Source organism: Lissotriton helveticus, chromosome 5_1 (assembly GCF_964261635.1).
Source record: "Lissotriton helveticus chromosome 5_1, aLisHel1.1, whole genome shotgun sequence".
Taxonomy (NCBI): Eukaryota; Metazoa; Chordata; class Amphibia; order Caudata; family Salamandridae; genus Lissotriton; species Lissotriton helveticus.
The window spans coordinates 1,676,317,431-1,676,341,426 of record NC_136065.1 but is presented as its reverse complement, the minus strand read 5'-3'; the positions used below and the strand labels follow the sequence as shown (position 1 = coordinate 1,676,341,426).

The 23,996-nt window shown below is 48.9% G+C and overlaps 1 protein-coding gene across 1 annotated transcript in view; it reads left to right on the top strand.

Annotated features, from left to right (window-relative positions):
* CARMIL3 (capping protein regulator and myosin 1 linker 3) overlaps positions 1–23,996 on the top strand; it is a 1,019,681-nt gene that overhangs the window by 708,983 nt on the left and 286,702 nt on the right. Inside the window, exon 27 of the mRNA XM_078644900.1 lies at positions 19,528–19,703. Coding sequence (XP_078501026.1) covers positions 19,528–19,703 — 176 coding nt within the window. The remainder of the gene's footprint in view (positions 1–19,527; positions 19,704–23,996) is intronic.

Below are 23,996 nucleotides of genomic sequence, written 5' to 3'. Positions count from 1 at the left end.
GCCGCTAGGTAGTATAACTCAAAATCCGGGACCGCTATGCCCCCCTCATCCTTAGGCCGGGTCAATGTGTCTAACGCTATTCTACGTCTGCCCGTACCCCATAGGAACAATATCAGCATTGATCGCAACTGCTGAAAGACAGAGCCAGGAATCCACACCGGTAGCGTACGGAAGTAGTAAAGGAGACGTGGCAGAGCTATCATTTTAACTTAAGAGATGCGGCCTGTCACTGAGAGCGGAAGAGTGGCCCAAAAGGACATACTCCCCTTCAATGCACGGATACAACGGCCCACATTGCTCTCCAGCATGTCTGTTGCCTTGTGGTACACATACACTCCCAAATATTTCATACAAACCGGTTCCCAGTTAATTTGTGGGCGATTGGCAGGTCGCTCCTCTCCCTGACGCATTGGGAATAAGCATGATTAAGACCAATTGACTTTCAGGCCTGATAATCTACCGAAAAGTTCTAGGAGTTTTTCTGCGCCCTCTAGCGCCTCGTTGGCGTCCTCTAGAAATAGTAAGAGGTCATCAGCATACAGCGAAATAACCTGAGGGGTTCCCCTATAGGCCAGGCCCCTGTAATAATTTCCCGACCGCGCTTCTGCCGCAAACGGTTCTATCGCTAAGGCAAACAATAATGGGGATAGCGAGCACCCCTGCCTAGTACCGCGGCACACTTGATATTGGTGAGATACTAGGGAACCTATCCGGACACGTGCCGTCGCGGATGTGTACAACACTTTGGTCCATCCTATATAACCATCCCCAAGACCGAAGCGTTTCATGACTCTATAGAGATATCTCCATTCTAGACTGTCAAATGCTTTTTCGATATCAACTGACAACACCAAGGGCAATCGCGCCTCTGGCAGCGGGTCACCCATTAGCCGTATCAGTCGACGTATATTGATGGTAGTGTTTCGCGTGGGGATAAAGCCGGATTGATCGCTGTGGATCAGCTCTGTCATGTGGGTCAGCAGTCTAGTGGCCAGTATTGTACTCAGGATTTTGTAGTCCGTTGTCAGCATGGACAGCGGACAGAGGCTATCTTGGTCTTCTCCCTCCCCGGCTTCAGTAAGGGGATCATCAAGGCTTCGCACATGGACTGGGGTAACCTTCCTCTAGCTTTAGCTTCGTTGTAAACCGCCTTGAGTCGCGGGGCTAATTGATCTAAGTATCTGCTGTAGAATTCTATCGGCAATCCGTCCAGGCCCGGGGTCTTCTGCTTCACCGCGCTTCCTATTTCCCCTAGTGTGATATCCTTGGTCTAACTGCGGTAATTGCAGTCCCTCCAAAAAGGTGTCGATCTCACATTCTCGATCGTCCAATCCGCTTTTGTAAAGCGTTTCATAAAATGATCGGAAGTTGTCTAGGATCTCCGTTTGGGAAGTACATATGTGACCCCCCTCGTCTTCAACAGCCAAAATCGGGTGGCTACGTCTTGTCGGATTAGCCAGCCAAGCGAGCATCGTCCCCGCCTTATCCCCCTCAGCGTGCGCCCTCGTCAGGTATATTTTATGATCGAAACACCGGAGCCTCTCCATTTCCACCGCCACTGCTTCTTTGGCCTCGCTGACCCCTTCCTGGAGTTCGGGGTGGTTTGGGCGCGCCAATTCGGCCTTCCGCAGTGTTTTCTCTGCTTTTTCCAAATCATCTAATAGCGTTTTGCGGGCTCCGGCATATTTCCCGATACAGTGACCCCTGACGACAACCTTGAAGGCGTCCCACTCCATCGCTCTAGTGGCCGTGGTGCCGTAATTTTCCCCGAAGTATTGTGTAATTCTCTCCCCAAGCGCTTCCCTAAACAGTAGGTCATCAAGGGTATCTGGGCGTAGTTGCTACGTTGGGATCCGCGAGGTCTCAGTCACCCAGTTTAGTGTCAATATCAGGGGGTTATGATCGGATAACGTGCGAGTTAAGTACTCAGCGTTTGCCACAGTTGAGATCACTAGTGGTGAACATAAGAACGTGTCCAGTTGGACGTGGAGGTCGTGCAGACTGGAGTAGTACGAATAGTCCCTTAAGGTAGGGTGTCGCGCTCCCCAAGCATCCAGCAGCTCCCAACTCTCCTGCCATTCAAGCCTACGCTTCGCCAAGCGATGCACTGGTGACGCTCCCAGCGGCGGATGGGATCTGTCCAGGGTCGTGTCCGCCACTGAATTAAAGTCTCCTCCCATGATTATAGGGCCTGCTAGGTAACTCGCCAGCGCACCAGAGAACTTCGTTAAAAAAGCCGACTGGTCTACATTGGGTGCGTATACACTGCAAAGTACTGTATCCCGACCCCTCAGTTTCCCCTCTATGGCCACAAATCTGCCCTCTGGGTCTAATATTTGTCTGGTCATGTGAAAGGGAACCCCAGCTCTAATCCAGATCAGCGCCCCCCTTGCGAAAGCAGAGAATGTGGTGTAGAACAGTTGCCCTCTCCACCTCCGTTGTAGCGCCACCCCTTCTTGCTTTGTAAGGTGTGTTTCTTGTAACAGTGCAATCTGAACCCCCCTACGAACTAGATAAGCATGTACCTTGTGCCTTCTTGCCATGGTGTGTAGTCCCCGCACATTCCAGGTCACACATTTCGTTGTTCCAGAGTTAGCCATAGTCCCACAGTGAGCTGCATGCAATCATAAAAGTCCTTGTCCAGGCGTGCGCAGTGGCTTCCCTCCTCCCCAAACCAAACTTCAAAACAAATTACCCCTCTTCCCCATGTTCTTTGCCTTGAGCCACCCCAACCACTCTCGGCACCCTCCCCCCCCAGAACAGGACCCGACTTCGGTAAAGTAGCTCCCATCCAAACTTTAAATAACGACTAACTAATCCCCCACAATCGCCCAACTAAGCCGCAGTCTGCACTACGGTGGCCTTATGGGCCGATGGGGCGCTGTTCGGCCCCGAGGGTGGTTACCACGGGCCCAACCCATCCCGCCCCACAACCCCCAAAGTCACTCACGAACATCTCAGCTGCTCCAGTATCTGCTGTGTCATCGGGAGCTTCCGGTGTCCCCAGGAGCCGCGCTCAAAGATGACCAATTGTCACCCTCCGTAGGCCTCGACAATTTCTTCCGATGTCTGCGGCGTTACCACTGGGCCCTTTGCGCCGCCAAATTCCGACAACTCCGTGTCCGATCCTGTACGATGTTCCGCCGAGTCCGAGCTCTTGCGCGAGTGGGTACTCCCCGCTCCCGACAGGTTCACCACCGCCTGCAACGCTGCTCTTCTCTCCTCCTCCGTTTGCGATTCTGTCGGTTTCTTGGATCTTTGCCGGTGCCTCCGGATCCTCTGCGATTTCCGCACCGGCAGCTGATGCTTCGCTTCTTCAGCCCGGCATTTTGCCCCGTCCGTTCCAGCTTTGTAAGTATCCCACCATGCCCAGGCATCTGCTGATGTCAAAAAGAAGAACGCCTTGCCATCCACTTCCACCCTAAGCTTGGCTGGGAAGAGAAGCGAGTACTTCATGCCCTCTGCACGGAGTTCCCGTTTGAGCGATAGGAAGGAAGCTCGCAGTTTCTGAGTCTCAAATGTAAAGTCAGGGAACAATGTCACATTGCTGTTATCCACTTGGAATGGGCCTACATCCCTAGCCCTTTGTAGCAGCCAGTCCCTGTCTTTATAATGCAGCAGTTTTATCACCACCGGGCGGGGCGGTCGGCCTGGCTCAGGAGGCCTAGCCGGGACTCGGTGTGCTCTTTCCAGGGTAAAGAAGGGTGAGAGGCCCTCCGGCGCCACTTCCGTTCGCAGCCAGTTGTCAAGGTATCTCACCATGTCCTCTCCTTCTTTTTTCTCCGGCAGCACCACTAAGCGCACATTATTACATCTGCTGCGATTTTCGGCATCCCTACGCTCCAGCGCTTGAATCCGGTTGAGTGCATCCACCAGCCGCCCCTCCATAGATTTATGTTCCGGCACCAGCTCCTGCAGCGTATCTTCCGTACTTTTGACCCTGTCCTTCAGTTTGTCATGGTCCGCGCGGAGGAGCCCGAGGCCCGACGCCACCTGAGCGATATCCTGTTGAAGGACGTTTTTCGTGGCCGTTATAGCTTCCAGAATTCGGTCTTGTAGTTGTTGCAAATCCGTTGCGGTTTGCGTTGTGCCGTCCGGCACATCCGATCCGGCAGCTCCATCCATTCGCCCCTTAGTTTTCACCATCTTGTCAGCTTTCTGCAGCTCACAGGAGTCAGGCGGCTTCCAGTACCCCAGACGTGGGGCAGCTCCTCCCTATCTCGGCTGCCCGTTCCGCAGGGCCGATTACTGTTCAGGGTTTTGCAGGTCCTCCTTACTGAGTCTGGCTAGCTTCAGTGCTCCGTTCCGCTCTCCAGCGAGTCGCAGGACGCCGCTCTTCTAGGGTTCTGTGGGTCCCAGGCGCCCCACTATCTCCCCTTCGGACATCTCTGGTAGTCTGCGGTGGCCACAGCTTCTCCGCTCTTGCTGCCGGTGTAGACGCAAAACCCCCTGTGTCACAGGACTCCTAGCACGGCTATCGTCCAGGCCCGGCGCTAAAACTCCGATTTATGGTCCACCCCCGGAGTCTCAGGGCTCGCTCACAGAGGTAGCCGCTGTTCGACGTCCCGAGTACCAGGTAGTCCCCTGCGGTGGGCACTCCTCCTTATCCGCACTCCTTGACTCGCTCTGCCACTGCCAGCGCCACTGACGCCCAGCCCCCAAAGGTATCACCAACACGTCTTCACACCGGGGCTCACTGCGCTCCTTGGCTGGCCAGAGCACCTGTATTCCCTGATCCTGATAATGTTGGCAAAGTCAGCTCTGGTCAGTTTCACAGGCCTCGCAAAGCCGGGGTACCGGCGGGCTGCGCCTCTCATCACCTTAGTCCTGTACTCTGCCCATCTTCCCGCTACCCAGCCAGGCTCGCCAAGACCCGGTCTCAAGATTGCGGAAGCTCCGCTCACCGGACGGGCAGAGGGGCCGCTCTCCCGACGATCCGCCCTTGCGTTGATCGTGCGCCTTCCTCCGCAGCCCCGGTCTGCTCACCTCTTCTGAGTGCGCTGCTAGTCCTTCAGTCCCCGGAGTCGCGGGGCAGCCGCCATCTTGTTCTTAACCGACGCGGGGGCCGCCGGACCTCAGGCGAGTCCCCCCCCCGCACCTTCCTCCTGGATAGCAGTCGGAGGGGTGTCCTGGTCGGTGCCGTCGTACCCACCGATGCGTCTAGTTATGCCGCTGCTCGCCCCCGTTCATCAGTCGCTTCGGATCCGGAAGCGGTCCGCCATTTTGGGGCCGGTTCGTCCCCGTAGGTGATGCCTGCTCCACCTCGGTGTAGCCGCGCCGGAGAGATTAAACACCCGGTTCCTGGGGTTCCGTCGCTCCTCCGACGTTCCGCACTGCAGGATACCGCCTTGCACGCCGGATTCCGTGCAGTTTACAGGATGCTAATGGGGATCGGGCGCGGAGCTCCGGGCTCACGCTGCTATTCCCCTCGGCATCCAAGCCACGCCCCCTTCCTAGTGAGTTTCATGTGTACTTAATCTGCTAGGGCCCACCCGGTCATGCCTCTTTTCCACTGGCCATAATTGGGTACTTGACTGACTGACTGACTGAGTTATTTATAGAGTGCACTATTGTCGAGGCGTCTTGGCGCTAGTTGGTGTGCAGGAAACAGCCGCAGACAGGTTCAGGGGTGGGTGAAGAGCCACGTTTTTATTTCTTTTCTTTTCTTATGGTTTAATTCAACGAAAGGCTACATGTCTTTTAGCTAGCATTGTACAGAGGGCCACAAATCAGATTTTCATTTTATTAGCCTTTTTTACTAGGCTTTTTCCTAATACACATTCTTTTATACTTTTATCTGGCATTTATCTACCTGCTTGATGGAATCCCTTTAATACTGTGTGCCAGACTACTGAGACAAATTCACACATCTATTCCATGTGGAGAAATTCAGTCACCGATGCTCCGCTTCAGCTACAGCCTAAAGAGCTTCCTGGATTATGTGATATGTGGTGTAATACACATCATGTGGATATAATGAAACTAAATCAGTTTAAATCTTCCATTGGCTGATATCTTTATTGACTTGTTCACATGCTTTATTCCAGTTCATGTTCGTCAACGGGTCAAGGCAGACCCGTAACTGTTTCACCCATGCTTGCTTTGTGCCACCTTTTCTATCTTGTACCAGTGATGTTTAATGATTTGTTACTAACTTCCTGTTTACTGTCACATTATTTAACATTGACATCATAATAGTCATCATAGGTACTTCTGTAATGATATTAAGAGTTTTCTAATTGTGTGTGCTAATTCCCTATACTGGAGGAATTGGCTCTTGCCAAGTCCAGATATTTCTCGTGCTTGAGTGAAGATAAGAAATCTGTTATTCTGGTATAGGTCTTCTATTGGATTACATCGACCCTCTTGCCAGCTTATTATTGACATCCTATTGGGTATATTTTTGAATAGTTTTGTACAGCTTAACAGCATATCTGGAGAAAATGGTGATATACACAGCACCCTCTTAACTGCTTTTTTCCAGACGGCCCCACTTGACGGACAACTTGTGGATAAGAGGTCAATATGTTTCATCCAATCATAAACGCTTCTGATAATGTTCCTGAAAGCTTTTTTTCCAATTAAGGCTTTCGTCAAACAGGATCGCTGCATGTTGTAATTGTGCTGCAAAACCCAACCAAATATTTGAGTCATGTCAAATTTCCCCCCATATATTTAGTGTGTGTTGGATCTATCTGTCATTTCTTACTTGTATACTCAGTTATTGAAAGCTTATCTTCTACCATTCCATACCTACATTGATTAGGTAATACATGCTTATACATTAGGGAATAGCCTGGATTTCCCCCAGTTAGTAATCAGGCTGGATGCATCTTTGAAACTGTTTTTATTCTTTAGGGAGGGATAAATCCTAGCATGTCAGGTCTTTCAAGTATGCCAATGTGTCATCTGCATACGTCCGCACAAAATGTGTCCTGTTGCCCACCACTATGGGTCATTGGGGCATGGCTGTTTGTATTTTGCGTGTTAGTGACTCCCTACCTATTGCAAACTACAAAGGAGATAAAGGGCAGCCTTGTGGATACCCCTTTCAAGTTTCCAACCATCTGTTTTTACTCTTGCTGTAGGCTCTGTCTAGAACAACTTATCCCAGCTGAAAAAATGGGGCACAAATCAATCCTTTCCATTACTGCCCTTATATTTTCCCATTCCAGTGTATCAAAAGTGCACTCAATACCTGGTGTTGCCAATGCAAAGACTTCTTGTAGTTAGAGGAGGGTGTGCTGTACATGTGTCATCCACCTGATATTATGCATTGTTTTCCTATATGGAGTAAGTACAGAATAGTCATCACGGACCAGTGTAGCCATTGCTTTCGGCTGTATACCTCTAATTATAGTTTCCACATCTTTAGAATAGACTATCTGGGCCTGGATCCAAAAACGTTTTCGCAATAATCCTGCACGCCACTATGCATATACGTGCTACCCCTACATCTTGGCGTCAGCTCCTTTCTTTCTGCGCTTTCGGATGCAGATCCAAAGCTCTGTTCCCATTTTTACGGCCCTTCCATATGAAATCGAGCATGCTAGGGAATGATGTCCCCCTCCTAAAACTACAGGCATTAAACCATGCTGCATATGTCGGAAACAGTTGTAACAACACAGACATTTGGTGGCTATGACAAGCAAAAACCGCACATCTATGGACTAAAGTCCGGGATATAGTTATCACTCAATGGCATAGCCCTTGGTGGAAACTATACAATAATAAGTACTGAAGCTCATACTTGAAAACTTTTAAAGAATAAAATCATTGATGAGAAAAGAAGAATGATAGTGATAGTAATGATAGTGACCACAATGCGCTAGTTTTAGAACTACTTATATTAACCCCCGAGAGCAGCGACAACCTGGCTACTCCTGCTGGTGGCAGATTGATTATTACTAATTGTAGGAGGAGAGTCCGATGGGCGAAATCGAGTAAATCTCAAGAAAAGCTAGGCGCCCTGTATTTATCAGTCATCCCAATTCTTATGGACTCCATTCAATCTGTCGCCGCCGATATCACTCAATTTGAACTACCGAAGGTTGCCCCGAACCATACAAAGATAACAGCTACCATGGCAGACTTTTTCTTTCCAATAAAAAAGGTTAGTAATAAAAGAATACCTTGCCACTCATGGTTTAATGGAAATTGACGAAAGGCCATAAAAGCTTTGGTCTCTGCCATTAAGGCCAAGAAAAGACCGCTTATCAAAATCTGTAGAACAGCCTATCGTACGGTGGAGACAAAAAAACTGGGAAAGTGAAAAGTGGGAAACCCTCAGAAGCTCCCTGGAACCTGTGACATGAACACCTTTTAGAATGTGGTGAACACGGGTAGCACTGAAGGTAAACCGGCAATAGAGCCAAATCTGGGGGAAAATGTGTGGAGGGACCACTTTAAGTCCCTCTACTGAAGAGCTCAGCCTGGGGCTAGTGAAAAGAATGAAACAAGGCACCATTTTCAGGCAGATTGCTCTAATCCAAATAAAGACACCCCTATAACGGTAGATGATACCCCAATGATAACCCTCACAGAGGTAACTGGTGCCATAAGCCAAACTGCATCATGTAAGGCACCAGGGCTCGACAAGATCCCCGGGGATTTGTTCCGAAATGAACCAACCATTTGGGCTCCGTATCTTTAGGTTTTATTCAATGCTGTTATGCTAGGTATGGCAATTCCTACAAATTGGGGGGGGGGACCGACATAATTCCAATTTTCAAAAAGGGTTCCCCGATCCTGCCCACAAATTATAGGCCCAAAACCTTTATAGACATTAGTCAAAAAATCTTTGCACGTGTATTGTTATATCGTTTGCAGAGCTGAATGGAGGAACATAAAGTCCTGAGCCCGTTTCAAGCAGGGTTTAGAGAAAAAAATGTCCACTCTAGACCAGATTTTCAGGCTACAATTATTACACTGTAAGACCGGGTGTATAGAGGGTGGCAGCCTCTATTTAGTTTTTGTAGACCTGAAATCTGCATTTGATCTGGTCCCAAGAGAAAAGTTGTGGGCAGTCCTGCTAGAGATGGGGGTTAGACCATATTTATGTCAAGTAATATAACGGTTGCACGAAGGAAATTATGCACAGATAAGAACTCACTACACCAATCCCTGTAGACAAAGGAGTGCACCAGGGGTCTGTACTCATCCCAACTCTTATTAGTCTTTTTTATTAACAAGCTTGTCGACTTTTTAAACTCTGAGAAAGATCTAGACGCATCGAAGTTGGCAGCACGTAATATCCCGGCCATAATGTTCGCTGATGATACCCTGTTATTATCCAAAAGCCCAAAGGGTATACAGAGGGTCTGAATAAATTTGATGATTTCTGCAAAGAAAGGGGGCTAGAAGTCAATCTGCAAAAAACGAAATTCATGGTATTTAATCCAACAAAAAGTTCCCAGTCAAACCCATGTCTAGGAGGTAGACCATTAGAGAGGGTATCTATTTTTGATTACCTCGGCATCACTATCACTGAAAAAATGGATTGGGGAGAACAGATTAAAAAATCAAGTATGAAGTTAGTGCAAACAACTGGGGGTTTGTCCAAGGTGTTTCGCAACTCTAGCCACAAACCCATAGGCCCAGCAGTAGAGCTATACAGGGTTCAAGCTAGAGCTTCTGCCCTATATGGTGCTGAAATTTGGGGTATGACCGCACCTATAGCCTAACACAAACAGAAAATCTCTTTGTTAGGCAGTTGTTTGGTATTCCCCGCAGTACCCCACTTACCCCACTACGCCTAGATCTGGGTGTTAGACCAATTGCGGATGAAGCATCTCTGAGACCTCTTTTATTCTGGAGGCGACTGTGGGTTACTCCAGAATTGCTTGAGTATAGGAAATAACGCAGAGAGGTGCTGAATCTACCAGGGTCACGAAGTCTACTGTGGTTTACATATGTCAGGAGTACCCTTCCATTAATGGGTTTGGGTAATCTTTGGGATAATCCTGAAATGCAATGCCCCACAGTCTCAAGGGAAGAGCTAAATGGTCGATATTGGGAGACTAAACTGACCCAGCTCCAGGGGGACCACTCAATGGGAAAACTTACTGCGGCGTTTATGGAAATCAAAGACCAGTACACACTAGAGCTGGCGCTTAATGATATCAAGCCGGCTGCCGCAAGAAAGCTTTATTTAGCGACCCTTGAGCCCACCAGGTAGGTTGATCCCCCTCCGCACAGCACCGCCTGTGTCTCCCTGCCTCAGCTGCCGCTGCTGAGGACGTTTGAGGCCCTCCACCACCCGCAGGCTACCACCTGTGCCTCATCCCTGGTGGCCAGTGGTAGGACATAGGTAGGTTTGTTCATCCTCTGCTTTATTGCTTTTATTGTATTGTCTGTATTTTCATTGTTGTGTCTGTGACTGCTGTTGTCTGTCTTTCCCCGCTGCCTGTTCTTGGTCCGTGCCCGTTTTCTTCCCTCTGGTCTCCTGGCTGTCCCTGTGCTCTCTCTGCCCGGTCTTTCCTTCTGTACCCCTTGCTGCCCCTGTATCCCTGCCCAGTTTTCCCTGTTGTTCCCCTCACTGCCCCCGTGCCTCTCTGCCCATTCTGCCTTCTGTTCCCAGCTGCCCCTGTATTTCTGTATTCTGTATTTTGCCTCTGTGCCACTTGTTTTTTCTGTGCCCTTCTGCCCTCTGTGCCACTCATTTTCCCTTGTTTTTATGCCCCTTTTGCCTTCTGTTCCACTCGTTTTTTTGCCCTTCTGCCCTCTGTTCCACTCATTTTTTGTGCCCTTTTGCCCTCTGTGCCACTCGTTTTTCCCTCGTTTTTGTGCCCTTCTGCGTTCTGTTCCACTCGTTTTTTGTGCCCTTCTGCCCTCTGTGCCACTCGTTTTTCCCTCGTTTCCGTGCCCCTTTTTCCTTCTGTTAGCTTTGTTGTCCCTCACCGCCCTCGCTGCTGCGTCCCCTTCCGGCCCCGCCCCCTGGCTGCCCACTTCCCATTCACTGCCCCCGCCTTCCGCCCCCCAGCTGCTCCTCCCTCCCACCTCCCCATATATGCCGGCCGCTGCGAGGCCGCGCTGCTGGCACGCCAAAGGCGTGCCTAAGGCAAGCTCATCTGCACCCGTCCGCGCCCAGCGCCAGAACCCCTAGCCTCTGCACCCGTCATGACGACTGCCGCCACTACGACGCCAGCACTCTGCACTTTCTCAACTCCGGACGGAGCCACACCTGCTTCAAGGTGGCCTCGAAACACACACGGCCCCTTCACCTGCCGGAACTGCAGCTACACCAGCCTCAGAGCCAATGAATCACCCGCCAAGAAAGACCCCAACCACCTCCGATGCATACTACTGAACACCCGCTCTGCACGCAAGCATGCCGTCTAGCTCTGGGACCTGCTCGACACAACATCCCCGGACGTGGCCTTCCTGACAGAGACCTGGTTTAACGACTCCTCCGCACCCGAAATCGCCATAGCCATCCCAGACGGCGACAAGATCACCCGCAGAGACCGCACCAACGGAGTCGGAGGAGGCATCGCCATCGTCCACAAGAACAGCATCAGGGTCTCGACTAGCACCAACGACGCGCTCAGCACCGTTGAATACATGCATTTCCAGATCCACACAGACCCTAACTCCAACCTCAGAGGCACCCTCGTCTACCAGACCCTGCACCCAGTTCAGCGACTCCATCGCCGACTGTATCAGCACGCACACTCTGACCTCCACCGACTACATCCTCCTCGGAGACCTGAACTTTCACCTTGAGAACAACAACGACAACAACTCCACAACCCTGATCGATAACCTCGCCAACCTCGGACTGAAGCAACTCGTCACAACGCCCACCCACTCTGCCGGCCACATGCTTGACCCCGTCTTCTCCTCAAGCCTGCACATCTCCATCAGCCACACCACCGAACTCCTCTGGATCGACCACCACGGCATCCAGTTCGCCTTCCAGAAACCCAGCACACACCACCGCACCCAACAGATGCCCCGCCGCAGCTGGAGCAAAATCACTGAAGACCAACTACACGCAAACCTCGCTCTCAGCCCACCCATCGAATCCTCCAACACCGACGACGCTGCCCACAGCCTCAGACGCCGGATCGAGGACTGCGCCAACACCCTCGCCCTGCTGAAGAAACCCCCCCACAGAGACACCAGCAAGAGGGCCAGCTGGTTCACCCTAGAACTCCTAGCCTCCAAGCAAGCCTGCCGGAAACTAGAGCAGAAATGGCACAGTGAACAAACTCCGGACAGCCACGCAGCACACAAGAACGCCATCCGCAACCACCACCATCTCATCAGGGCGGCCAAGAGGACCTCCTTCAAAGACTGCCTCGACAACAACGCACACAATAGCAAGAAGCTCTTCAACATAGTGAAGGAACTCTCCAACCCCAGCATCAACACCAACGACATCCCGCCGTCACAAGCCCTGTGCGACTCCCTCGCAACCTTCTTCCACCGCAAGATAGCAGACATCGACGACAGCTTCAACACCCAGACAGCCCTAACAGACAGCAACACAACAGATCCTCCGCACACCATCGACCACGACCCCCTGCTAGCCTGGGCCAGTGTGAGCATTGATGATACCATCAAGACCATGAGCACAATCCACTCCGGCTCTCCGTCAGACCCATTCCCGCACCATGTCTTCAACAAAGCAAGCAGCTCCATCGCACCCCACCTGCGCAACGTCATCAATCTCTCCCTCGAGACTGCGACCTTCCCAGAGATCTGGAAGCACGCCGAGATCAACGCCCTACTCAAAAAACCTAAGGCAGACCCAAGAGACCTCAAGTACTTCCAGCCCATCTCTCTTCTCCCCTTCCCGGCCAAGTTCATCGAGAAAACTGCCAACAGACAGCTAACCCGATACCTCGAAGAAAACAGAATCCTGGACCCTTCCCATTCAGGGTTCGGCAGCAACCACAGCAACGAGACTGCCCTCATCGCCTCCACCGACGACATCAGGACCGTGCTGGACAATGGCGAGACCGCAGCACTCATCCTCCTAGACCTCTCTGCCGCCTTCGACACTGTCTGCCACCGCACACTATGCACACGCCTCCACGCCACAGGGATCCGAGACAATGCTCTAGATTGGACCATCTCCTTCCTCTCTGGCAGAACCCAGAGCATCCACCTCCCCCCATTTCGTTCCAAAGCCTCCGAGATCATCTGCGGCGTACCCCAGGGATCCTCCCTCAGCCCGACCATTCAACATTTACATGGCCCCGCTCGCACACGTAGCATGACAGCATGACCTCAACATAATCTCCTACGCCGGCGACACTCAGCTGATCCTCTCCCTCACCAAGGACCCCATCACCGCCAAAGCCAACCTCCACGAAGGAATGAAGGCCGTCGCCGACTGGATGTAGACCAGTCGTCTGAAGCTGAACTCCGACAAGATGGAGGTCCTCATCCTCGGCTCCAACCCTTCAGCCTGGTGGCCGACAGCACTGGGGGGAGCCCCAACACCCACCGACCACGCACGCAACCTGGAAATCATCCTCGCCTCAACGCTCTCAATGACCAAGCAAGTCAACACCATCTCCTCCTCCAGCTTCAACACCCTCCGCATGCTCCGGAAGATCTATAGATGTATCCCGACAGATACAAGAAAGACAGTCACCCAGGCCCTCATCAGCAGCAGACTCGACTACGGAAACGCCCTCTACGCGGGAGCCCCGACCAAGCTCATCAAACGAATACAACGCATCCAAAACGCCTCGGTGCGACTGATCCTCGCCGCCCCACGCCACGGCCACATCACCCCCCACCTGAGAAAATTGCACTGGCCCCCCGTCAACAAGAGGATATCCTTCAAGCTCCTCACCCACGCACACAAGGCACTCCACAAGACTGGCCCAGCCTACCTCAACACACAGCTCTCCTTCTACATCCCCAACCGCCAGCTACGCTCCGCCGACCTCTGACTCGCCACCGTCCCGCCCATCCTAAGAACAACCACCGTTGGGAGATCCTTCTCCCACTTTGCTGCCAAGACATGGAACACCCTCCCACTGAGCCTACGACAGACCCAAGACCTGCTGACTTTCAGGAGGATACTCAAGACCTGGATGTTCGATCAGTAGCCCCCCCCTCCACCACCGCCCCCCCCCCCAGCGCCTTGAGACCCTCGGGGATATGAAGTGCGCTTTACAAATGATTGATTGATTGATTGAGTTCAGGCACGAGGTACTGCCACTGCGTGCCTTTACGAATAAATGGGCAGGCCAACAAATGTTGGGTTGCCCGGCATGCAACTGTCCAGAAGAATCTGAAAGCCATATGTTCTTTGCCAGTACTGGCTATAAAAAAGCAGGAAAACGATGGCTGGTTCAGATATGTAGAAATCTAGGATCCAGGCAATGCTCTGAGGCCTTTAGGCTACTGAAATATGATGTGATACAAAAGGGGATGATGGACGGAGCGTTTGAACACTCACCCCCAGTCAACTGATCCGGGTTTAATCCATCACCATTCTTTAGTTCACTCAGCCACCCCAGTTCAGACATGGCTATATGCAAATCAGTCTGACCCTGTTGCCTCATGGGAACAGTCCAGCCCGAACTGCCAAGCCATGTCTTCCCTGGACCGGAAACAAGCATCCTGGGACCGGTTTCGGATTCATAATCCTCATCAGCCAGGCTATCTTGAATCCAGTGGCCAAGTGAACAAGGGACTCACGTCTGAGCATACCCTGCCACACTTAGGGCGAACAAAGCGATACAAAAGGGGATGATGGACGGAGCTGAACTGAAATATGATGCCAACCTCCCCAAAGCTTACTCGGTGGCTGGCTTTTCATTTTCCATGTGGTGCACTGAAATTTTTAGATGGATTTTATGCTTAGCCTAATAGTATTTTAATTGTGTATTATATTTAAGGTATTCATATTTAAGGTATGCAGTGCGAGGTTAGAAGACTATTAAGATTTAGGACTGGTGTTCAGCGGTCTACAACAATGTTTTTTCTATCCATAATTATGGTCTCCAAATCTTTTATTATACTCTTGCACAGGCACTTTAATGTAACCAGTCATGCTGCTAATAAGTGTTTTAATGGCCAATACAAATACTGTATATATTCATATGCATTTCCAAGTGTTAGTTGATATGAGTGTTAGATCAAGTCCAGATAAACCATCTTGCTGCTATAAATTCTGTCTGTATACCTTTTTTTTTACTAGTCTTTAACTTAATTGAGATGTTGAATTCTGCTTAAAATGCTTTTATGATCATATTGATCGAAAGAAAGTGTATTGATTGATTGATTGATTGATTGAAAAGAAGAATGCTGTGGACCTCACAAGTTCATTCGCTTCGGTTTACTAGTGCTAATTTACCTTTATATACGGACTTCTTGTGTGTGCTTCGGTACTCATTATTGTATATGTCGGAAACAGATTTTAATGGCAAAACCTACATGAAGTGTGTCTGGAGCTTGGGCTTGGGACACAACTTAAAATCATGCAAAAGGTGTGCCCACATGTAACTAAACGTGATCCAGGACCTGGAGGCAAAGTTGTATTTTGCGAAACACATGAGGAAATTGACGCTGTCATGCAAGTCTCAATCACGCTCCAAGTTGAGGGCGCGGACCTGGACTCGTTCCATAGGTAATTCCCGTCAGAGGTCAGCTTTGCAACAGAAGTCGTCTGGTAAATCAAGGTTGAAGTCCAAACATAAACACAGCAAAGTGAAGCAGGACTCGAGCCCCATCCCGCCACTCAGGATCTAAAAAGAAGGCATGAGGGTCTCAAGTTACCAGTCTGTCTCCCTCTGGATCTTGAGTTGTGGAGCTTATTCTGCAGTTGATCTGAGTGCACCTTGGTGCGCCTCAAATTTCCCTGGCCATAGGCGATTCTGCGACTGATTGTACCCTTTAAGGAGCTGTGTTACAAATATTTTGCACTCTTCTGGCTCCCTCTGATGCTACTTTGGTCTTCAAGGATCCACAGAGCTAATCAGTTGGTATTCACCAGCGTATCTCTCCTTGGTGTCAACTGACCCACTTGAGCGTGTCACAGGCTCAGTGCTAGCTCAAGTTCAGACTCAGATCTCAGCTCCATGACCTGTGTCAGTCCCTTCCTTGTTGATGCTGATACTGATGTTGCCAATGGAAGATCCGGCACTAATTCTGATATCTGACCCCGAGCCAACTTCAACATGATCTCAACTCGAACACGTCACCTTACAGCATTATTTCATACTTTCTCAGAAGTTCCACTAACTTTTCGGCACATGTTCTGATCAAACCTTGCCACCACCCAGAGATGATCATGGTGGAGATGAGAAGGATTCCTCCAAACCCCCCACTCCTAAATATGATAATTATATTTTTTTTCATGAACTTGGATTGATGGAATCCAGTGGGCTTGATACTTCTCCTCATACAGGGTTGCACTCGCTACTTGGCCATCGTATGGAAGAAAGTGCCTCAATGCAATAGTAATTCAATGTGGAATTGAGGTCTTGGACCTACAACTACCTTCCACAGATGTTAAGACAAATGTCCTTCCAGAAATCTTACAGCCGGGGCCTGACACATCTGAGCGCTTGCTCCCTATATAATGAGGCCGTCACTGATACTTTAATGACCACCTGATCAAAGACCTGTTCTTGCTCGCCTATGAATACCCCCTTGATCAGAAATCACAAACGGTGCCTGAAAACCCAAATTGTTTGTCAAAACACTCTACTCCTGAAAGTCTGGTGATCCAGGCTTCAACCAGCAAGGTGAACCCCAAGCCATTCCCACAACTCCCCAAGATAGAGAGTCTAAGAGAATTGAAATATTTGCAAGATGTAAGTTCTCTTCGGCCAGTCTGGCATTGTGAGGAGCCAACGCAGTTTGTTTGGTTGACATACGCATGGACTCTTGGACATGGCCACTGAGATTTTGCCCGTGATCCTTGAAGACCTTAGGGCATCACAAGCTCATCCCATATAGGATGGTGGAGATATGGCCAAATACTTGATACATTCTGGTCTTGATGCTACTGGTTGTTTGAGAAAGGTCCTTTGCATTATTGGGATGCTCGGTTGCTTGGTGTGGATGCACTTTAGAGTATTCCCTGGAGATGTACATGCCTCTCTTATGGACATTTCTTTCCATGGCTCATGACTGTTCTGCAAAAAAGCTGACTTTGCTTTAAAACACATTAAGGACAGTAGTGCCAGAACATGCTTTGTGGGTCTCTTTACTCCTGTCAAACCAGCTCTGAAAATTCAGAGATTATTTTAGGCAGCTGGTGTATAGGCAGCGTCAGCCTCCTCAGCCTCTGCTGCAATCCCCCAATCTTTTTGAGACTGGGGATGAGAATCAGACAGCCATCATACAGGAAAGGCGCCAGTCTTCCCAGTCCCTCTCCTCAGCGGCTAAAACCAGCAAGCTGCATTAGCTTGCCATTAGTGGTGCTCAATCACCTGGTGAGAGGCAGAATGCAGCATTTTCTTCCAAGGTGGCGATCAATCATGTCTAACAGATGGATCCTCTAAATTGTTCAACATGGCTATACCCTATGTGAGCCTCTTGCATCCTGCTTGTCAACGACACCCAGTGGCATATGTGGGCCCTGCAGTGGAATGTGAAATCACAGTGGGATCAGCTTCACAGGAGTCTGTCAGATGCAATCCAGGTTACAGAGGTGATTGCATGCGATCCTTGGTGTACATTTTGACTGCATTTGGACCAGAGGCAGACTCCTCTCCTTTCTCCACCCAGATACAGTCTCCACCCAGATACTGGGTGGAGCGGTGGAGACAGATGTATCACTGCTGGGTTGGGGAGGTCATCTGGGAGGATCCTTGAATGCCAGGATGGACAAGCTCATTGTCAGCGTCTAATGGAACACAATTGACTTCTGCATTCTGAAGTGACACATGGCATCTTACAGCAATGGGGAGAACGCTGGCTAGATCCTTCAGCCACCATCAAGAATCATCAGTGCCCGTGGTTTTGCACATTGGAGTTTCCACAAAAAGAATTGCTAGGAGCCTCGTTCGGGCTGGAATGGAAAGTTTGATTCCTGTACACCTTCTCGCCTCTGCCTCTCATGCCCAGAGTTCTGAAAAAGCTCAAGAACAACCAGGCCCAAATCATCTTAGCAACTCTGGATTGGACCCGGAGCGTGTGGTACTCGTAGCTTCCGGGAATGAGCATCTGCCCTTTGATCAGGCTACCACTTCAAGTGGCTCTTCTGTCGCCGCAGCAGGGCAGGGTTCTGCACCTAAACCTGCAAAACCTACACCTCCATGTGTGGATATTTTAGGGCAGTTGTTGATTAGGTTTGATCTACCACCTGACGTTGTGGATGCCATCCTTGCTAACAGGCATCTATCTATAAAGTCCATTTACACGGGGTCTAGGACATCAGTTCAGGATCTTAATATGTTTTGGGAATCGGTACTATCAGTGCTTCTCTCATAGAAGAAGAAAGTCTACCTGTGCTTTGTCATGCACCTTAAGTGGCTTACCTATTAGTATTTTAGGTGTTGTATGGTATGAGTCTGCAGAGATGCCATCACTACCTGGTTTGTCTCTTTTTCTGCATTTCTAGTAGGAACTCTTTGATCTCCTCTTTAGTGACTGTTGATTTAGTGTGTTTGTGTTATTCATCTGTTAGGTTGGGCATCCTTATTGTATCCACATTCTCTGCTATGTCTTGCATTTTTACCATCTGAGGTTTTCTATATTCTTCTGCTAAGTCATTTCTACATAAGTCATTTATTCCAACTCTGAGGCTAGTACTACTTATTTTTCTATTAGTTCTGTTCATTTCTCTTTGAGTGTGTTTTTTAGTTGAATTGTTACTCCAAAAACCTGTTACATGTGATATCGCAGTAAGAATAGTCTGAAAGGACCCCAACTCTACTGCCCTGTTGTCTGTTGATTCCTGGTTTTGTTGAAAGATTTATGTGTATATTCCTGCTAGTGTAATACACATTCTTGTTCTGTTTCTTTTGATTAAACCTCTCTTACCATGTGGTCTAGTTGGTCTATCAGTGTCTCGGCTTTCGTGTGTAGTCTGGGGTCCGCTTTTTTAGATATACCTTTCCATTGTTCCAGGCAACCATGTGTGTTGAACACAGGACTTTGAACTTGTTTTTTGAGAATGGGATAGATCTGACTGTGATTCTTGAGATTGCAAGCCAGAATGCCTTCCTGGGTCTGTACCTTTCCCAATCTGTAACTGATCTTGTTTTGAAGAGCTCTGTAAATCGTGTTGAAATAGTTTAAGCTCGCTGAAATCATAGCTCATGTCAACTTCATGTGGTGGTTCATGTGGAACTGTTCGAACCTTTCAGTGCATGCAGAGCTGGAGGTTGGTTTCTGTTTCAACTGAGGATTTTACAATGCAGTTGTAGCTTTAAAGAATGGGAGTGAAATAAAACAAATTATTTTTGATCATGCCTGCTTCATATAAGGATAAAAGAAAAAATAAATTGTACCTTACCTGTCCCGACAATTTTTTGTTACAGCCTCTTTGTGAAGAATTGCTCTATCACACACAGGCACTCTACTCTTCTCATGTATGTGTTATTGTAGGTGATTTTAGAGTCCATGGTGGATCTTACTCAGGAATTGTGTCCTAATGGCATGCGGGCAGCGGAGAACCACAACAAGATGCTGAGTGCTGTCTCGGACCGTGTTACAGTGCCACGCAATTTCATCCGTAGCGTCCTCCTTGAACAGGCTGGCCTGGATATTCAAAACAAACTCAAGTAAGTGTCTAGACTTTCAGGACTTTTTTGGTTTTTGGGTCGATGAAGTTTGGCAATACCATAACAATTAAACTGGGGTCCTCATGTCTTGAAAATGCATTTGGCAAAAGTTTTTGTGATTTGCACAGCAACTTTCACCAAACGCATTTGAATTTTGTGAATCGACCTATGTATTATTGAATCAGATCACAAAATACAGAATCGTAGTGGGTCGTATTTCAATGTGCCTCATAAATAATAATTAGGTGGGTAACAAATTGAGATCCACTGTGACTGACTACAATCAAAGTCATGGTGTCCCGTTGGAAACAGCAGACCACCTTGTATGTCTGTGATTGCTTCAGAAAGCAATCTTTATTTTTTTTAATGAAGCTTGTTTTTCTAATAGAAAGCTAGATGCATTCCAAAAGAAAAATCTACTGTTTTACAGACATTTTTATTAGTAAGCAGCGCTTCCCTGTAGCACTGCCTACTCCTCAAATATAAATATTTTTTTTAATTCCTTTTCGCCTCAAAACATTAATACATACCTTAAGGATTGCATGTTCTTGATGACATTAATATATCACACTTGGCCAATTCACCTTTCTCTCCAGCCAGTGAAAATATATTCCTTTTACTAGGTATGCACAGCCTTGTACTTCATTTGAATTATTATCCAGGATTTGATCTTTCATAGATTCACAAGCTTGAATCATTCCCCGTCATCGAAGTGGCAGTCCCACGGTACATTTAAAGCAGTATTTAAGGACTTTAACCCTGAAGGTAATGGAAAAAAAACATTCATCTTAATAGCTTGTCCTAGTCATTAGGAAGATCCAAAGTCCAGCCAATCAGGCGACCGCACCCTTTAGAACACTCACCACAGAGGCTCTAGGCTTTCAGATTTTCTACTGCACATCTTGTGAGGGGAGTCTCCCTGAACTCTGCTCAGTATTATTTTCTTCTGGCCTATTTGACAGAAATAGTTTCTTCTAAACGACATATGTACAACTAAAAGATCTCTGTTTAGGCACTGTGATGCCTGTGGAAAGTTAAGACTGCTTTCGGACGTTCCTCACAAGAAGTGTATTTACTTTTCACCCTGACCACCAGGTGAGAGATTGCAAAATCTGTAGAAGTGTCTCTCAGAAGACCTTGAGAGATAGAGAGGGAAGTCTTCTTCTGTGGTTGCAGAAGTTGAAAACCAAGCACTACCCCCTGTCTGATGATGACAGCAATACGGAGCAGCGGGAAGGCAGTATCCTAGAGAGGCAGTGATCCCGAGTTTTATTGACTACAGACACTCCTTCCCACCCCAGTCTAAGGCTCATGAGGCAACTTTCCTTTTTTGAAAAAATACTTTAACCTGCAGCATACCTATTGAGGTACTGTATACAGTGCATGTTTATTAATGATATGCTCTCACCACGTAGTAATATTTACTTGTAAATACACATTTTTTATAAATTCACTTGATTTTCAAGTTTGAGTGTAGAAGGGATCTCTTGGTCCTGATGAAGAAGCCAGGGGAGGGCTTTGAAACATGTTGACATAGGAGGAACAGCTCATTTTAGCCCAGTCCCTCCATCTCTCTTCCCCATTTTTAACAATACTAGCTCAACGGAACATTAAAGTTTTTTTCCATAGAGCCAGGTATTTTTAACATACTCACTCCTTTACTCACTCCTGACCCTTCCACTCACATACCTACACAACACATAGCTTTGTCTAACCAATAGTGCTCCCGCGTAGTCTTAGGTTGTAGCACGCCCCGTCCTGCAGCAGGGCAGGAAGATCCCCATGATGAGCATGACACCAAGGGCCTTTTTGGCGTGTTTAGGGTATTTAAACAAAAGTGTGTGCTTCCCACCATTGTAGGAGACACACCTAGTTTGGGAGAACACAGACACATATCCTTCTGGGGTGGATCCCTACGTTTCTAATAGATGACAGCAATACCTCCCTCAAAACAATTGCCTCAAAAAAGAGAGCGAGTGACACAGAAATCATTCCCCCTAGACTTCTAAGGTGGTAAAGATACAACACCATTCGTTGAAGGTTGATGATCAGCCTTCCACCTCCAGGAAAGAGTCTGCCTCTCATAAGGGACATTCTTTACCCTCTACGCCGCCTACTGCCTCCATTAAGGTCAAAACAGCTTCAAAATCTCTACTGGAGATGATTTTGTCACCTCAGAAGTCGAAGACGGGTGTACCGTCGATAAAAACTTTGATGCCTTTGTCGGAGACAGCCTCCATCGTCACTTCTACTACGATGATGAGCTTTTCATCTCCACAGTCTAAGCTTATCATGTCCTCTTCTACGTCACCGTCGACCGAGAAGGTGAGATCTTCTACGTCGAAGGCAATATCATCTAGGAAAACGTCAACGAAGGCATACAAAACTTTATAGTCGACGGATAAGGCCTCATCGGAAAAAGGACCATTGGCGAAAGGTTCGTCGATGGCTCTCTCATCACCGCTGCAGTTGTCGACGGCCCTCAAACACAAAATCTATCGGCAATGGTGGCTTCATCGACGGTGGCTCCGTCGATGGACCCGAATTCTTTGACAACAGGCTTGTAACAATGGACATCCATGACGCCCAAGATGTTGATAGAAGACTCACTGGCGGGTCCTCTGTCGACGGGAGCTCCGGTTGTTCTGGCAACGACTATTCCGTAATCAGGTACCACGTCTACTACACAGAAGGATGTATTGGAACTTACTTCGACGAATGTATAAACAGTCAAGGACACTGCTCTTACATCTGCAGTATCTTAGCCTAGAAGAAGATCTTTGCAGTAAATAATATTACCTGTTCATACCTCTCCTAGTAAGGTACCCCCTAGTCCTCCAGAAGAAATTTTTGAGTATGATTATGATGAGAATGAGGATTCTGATGATGAGGTCATGTTTGGTGGAGCACACGGCCCTTCAGACCTTTGCATTAAATGCCAAGATGATGACAAAGAACAATATTACTACTATTCCCATCATGACCCAACCCACCAGAATTGACAGAGAGAGTGGGCTGTGGTAGAGCCCACAAGCTGCTGCTGCGGCTCAGACCCTCAGACTCTTGATATTTTAAAACTTGCATTCCTCTCACTCCATTTTTAAATTATTATACTCTGTTTTAAATTGTGTTGCCACAACGTACCTTGGGTGCAGAAGCTTGCCAGTGGGAGGGTGGGGCTGACAGGACGCTTCGGGGGCCTTTGCCCGACTGTCCCTCCTTCCCGCCCCGGTCCGACGCGGCGAATAGCGCCGTTGCACGGAGGGCGTGGAAGGGAGAGCTCAGGCACTTCCAGTTGCGGTCAGCGCTCTAGTGGTTGCAGCACAGGATAAAGGGAGCTGGGGTGAGCGGTCGCGTGTGGTAAGTGGGCGGTGGTAGAGCCCACAAGCTGCTGCTGCGGCTCAGACCCTCAGACTCGTGATATTTAAAACTTGCATTCGTCTCACTCCGTTTTTAAATTGTCATACTCTGTTTTAAATTGTGTTGCCACAACGTACCTTGGGTCCAGAAGCTTGCCAGTGGGAGGGTGGGGCTGACAGGATGCTTCGGGGGCCTTTGCTCGACTGTCCCTCCTTCCCGCACCGATCCGACGCGGCGAATAGCGCCGTTGCGCGGAGGGCATGGAAGGGAGAGCTCAGGCACTTCCGGTTGTGGTCAGCGCTCTAGTGGTTTACAGCACAGGATAAAGGGTTCATGCGTGAGCGGGCGCGCAGCGGACGCGCACAGCGGACGCGCACAGCGGGCGCGCCACCGGCGCGCCGAAGGCACGCCAAACGCAAGCCCGTCTGTGCCCGTCCACTGCCGTTCGGGGACCGGGGCCATAACCCCTGGCCAAAATAATGCTCGAGTTCAGTGGAGTTTTGGACAACTTTACGATCTCCGCCCCAGGACACCTAGCGCGTGCAGTATGAAAGTCTATCAGGATGTTGGATGTGATCACTGCCTGTTTAGCTACAGCACTATAGGGAAGATAAAGCGAGGGGCGACAGGGCTGTTTTGCGGTCTGCTGAATTGTAGATCTATGTGTAAACACAAATTGGACATCTTTGATTTACTCGCAGATAGAAAACTTGACCTTTTATTCCTCACGGAGAAATGGCTGGACTCCGATTCCGAGCCAGAAATTATAGAGGCCCTCCCCTTGGGTACATGATAGTCAGGATGGATAGGACGACTGGTAGAGGTGGTGGGGTAGCCATTGTTTTTAAACATCCATTAAGCTGCTCACTGGAACCTACGACCATAGCTGATAGTGAGGCAGGCTTATTTATAATTGGGGTCAGCTCGCACCTT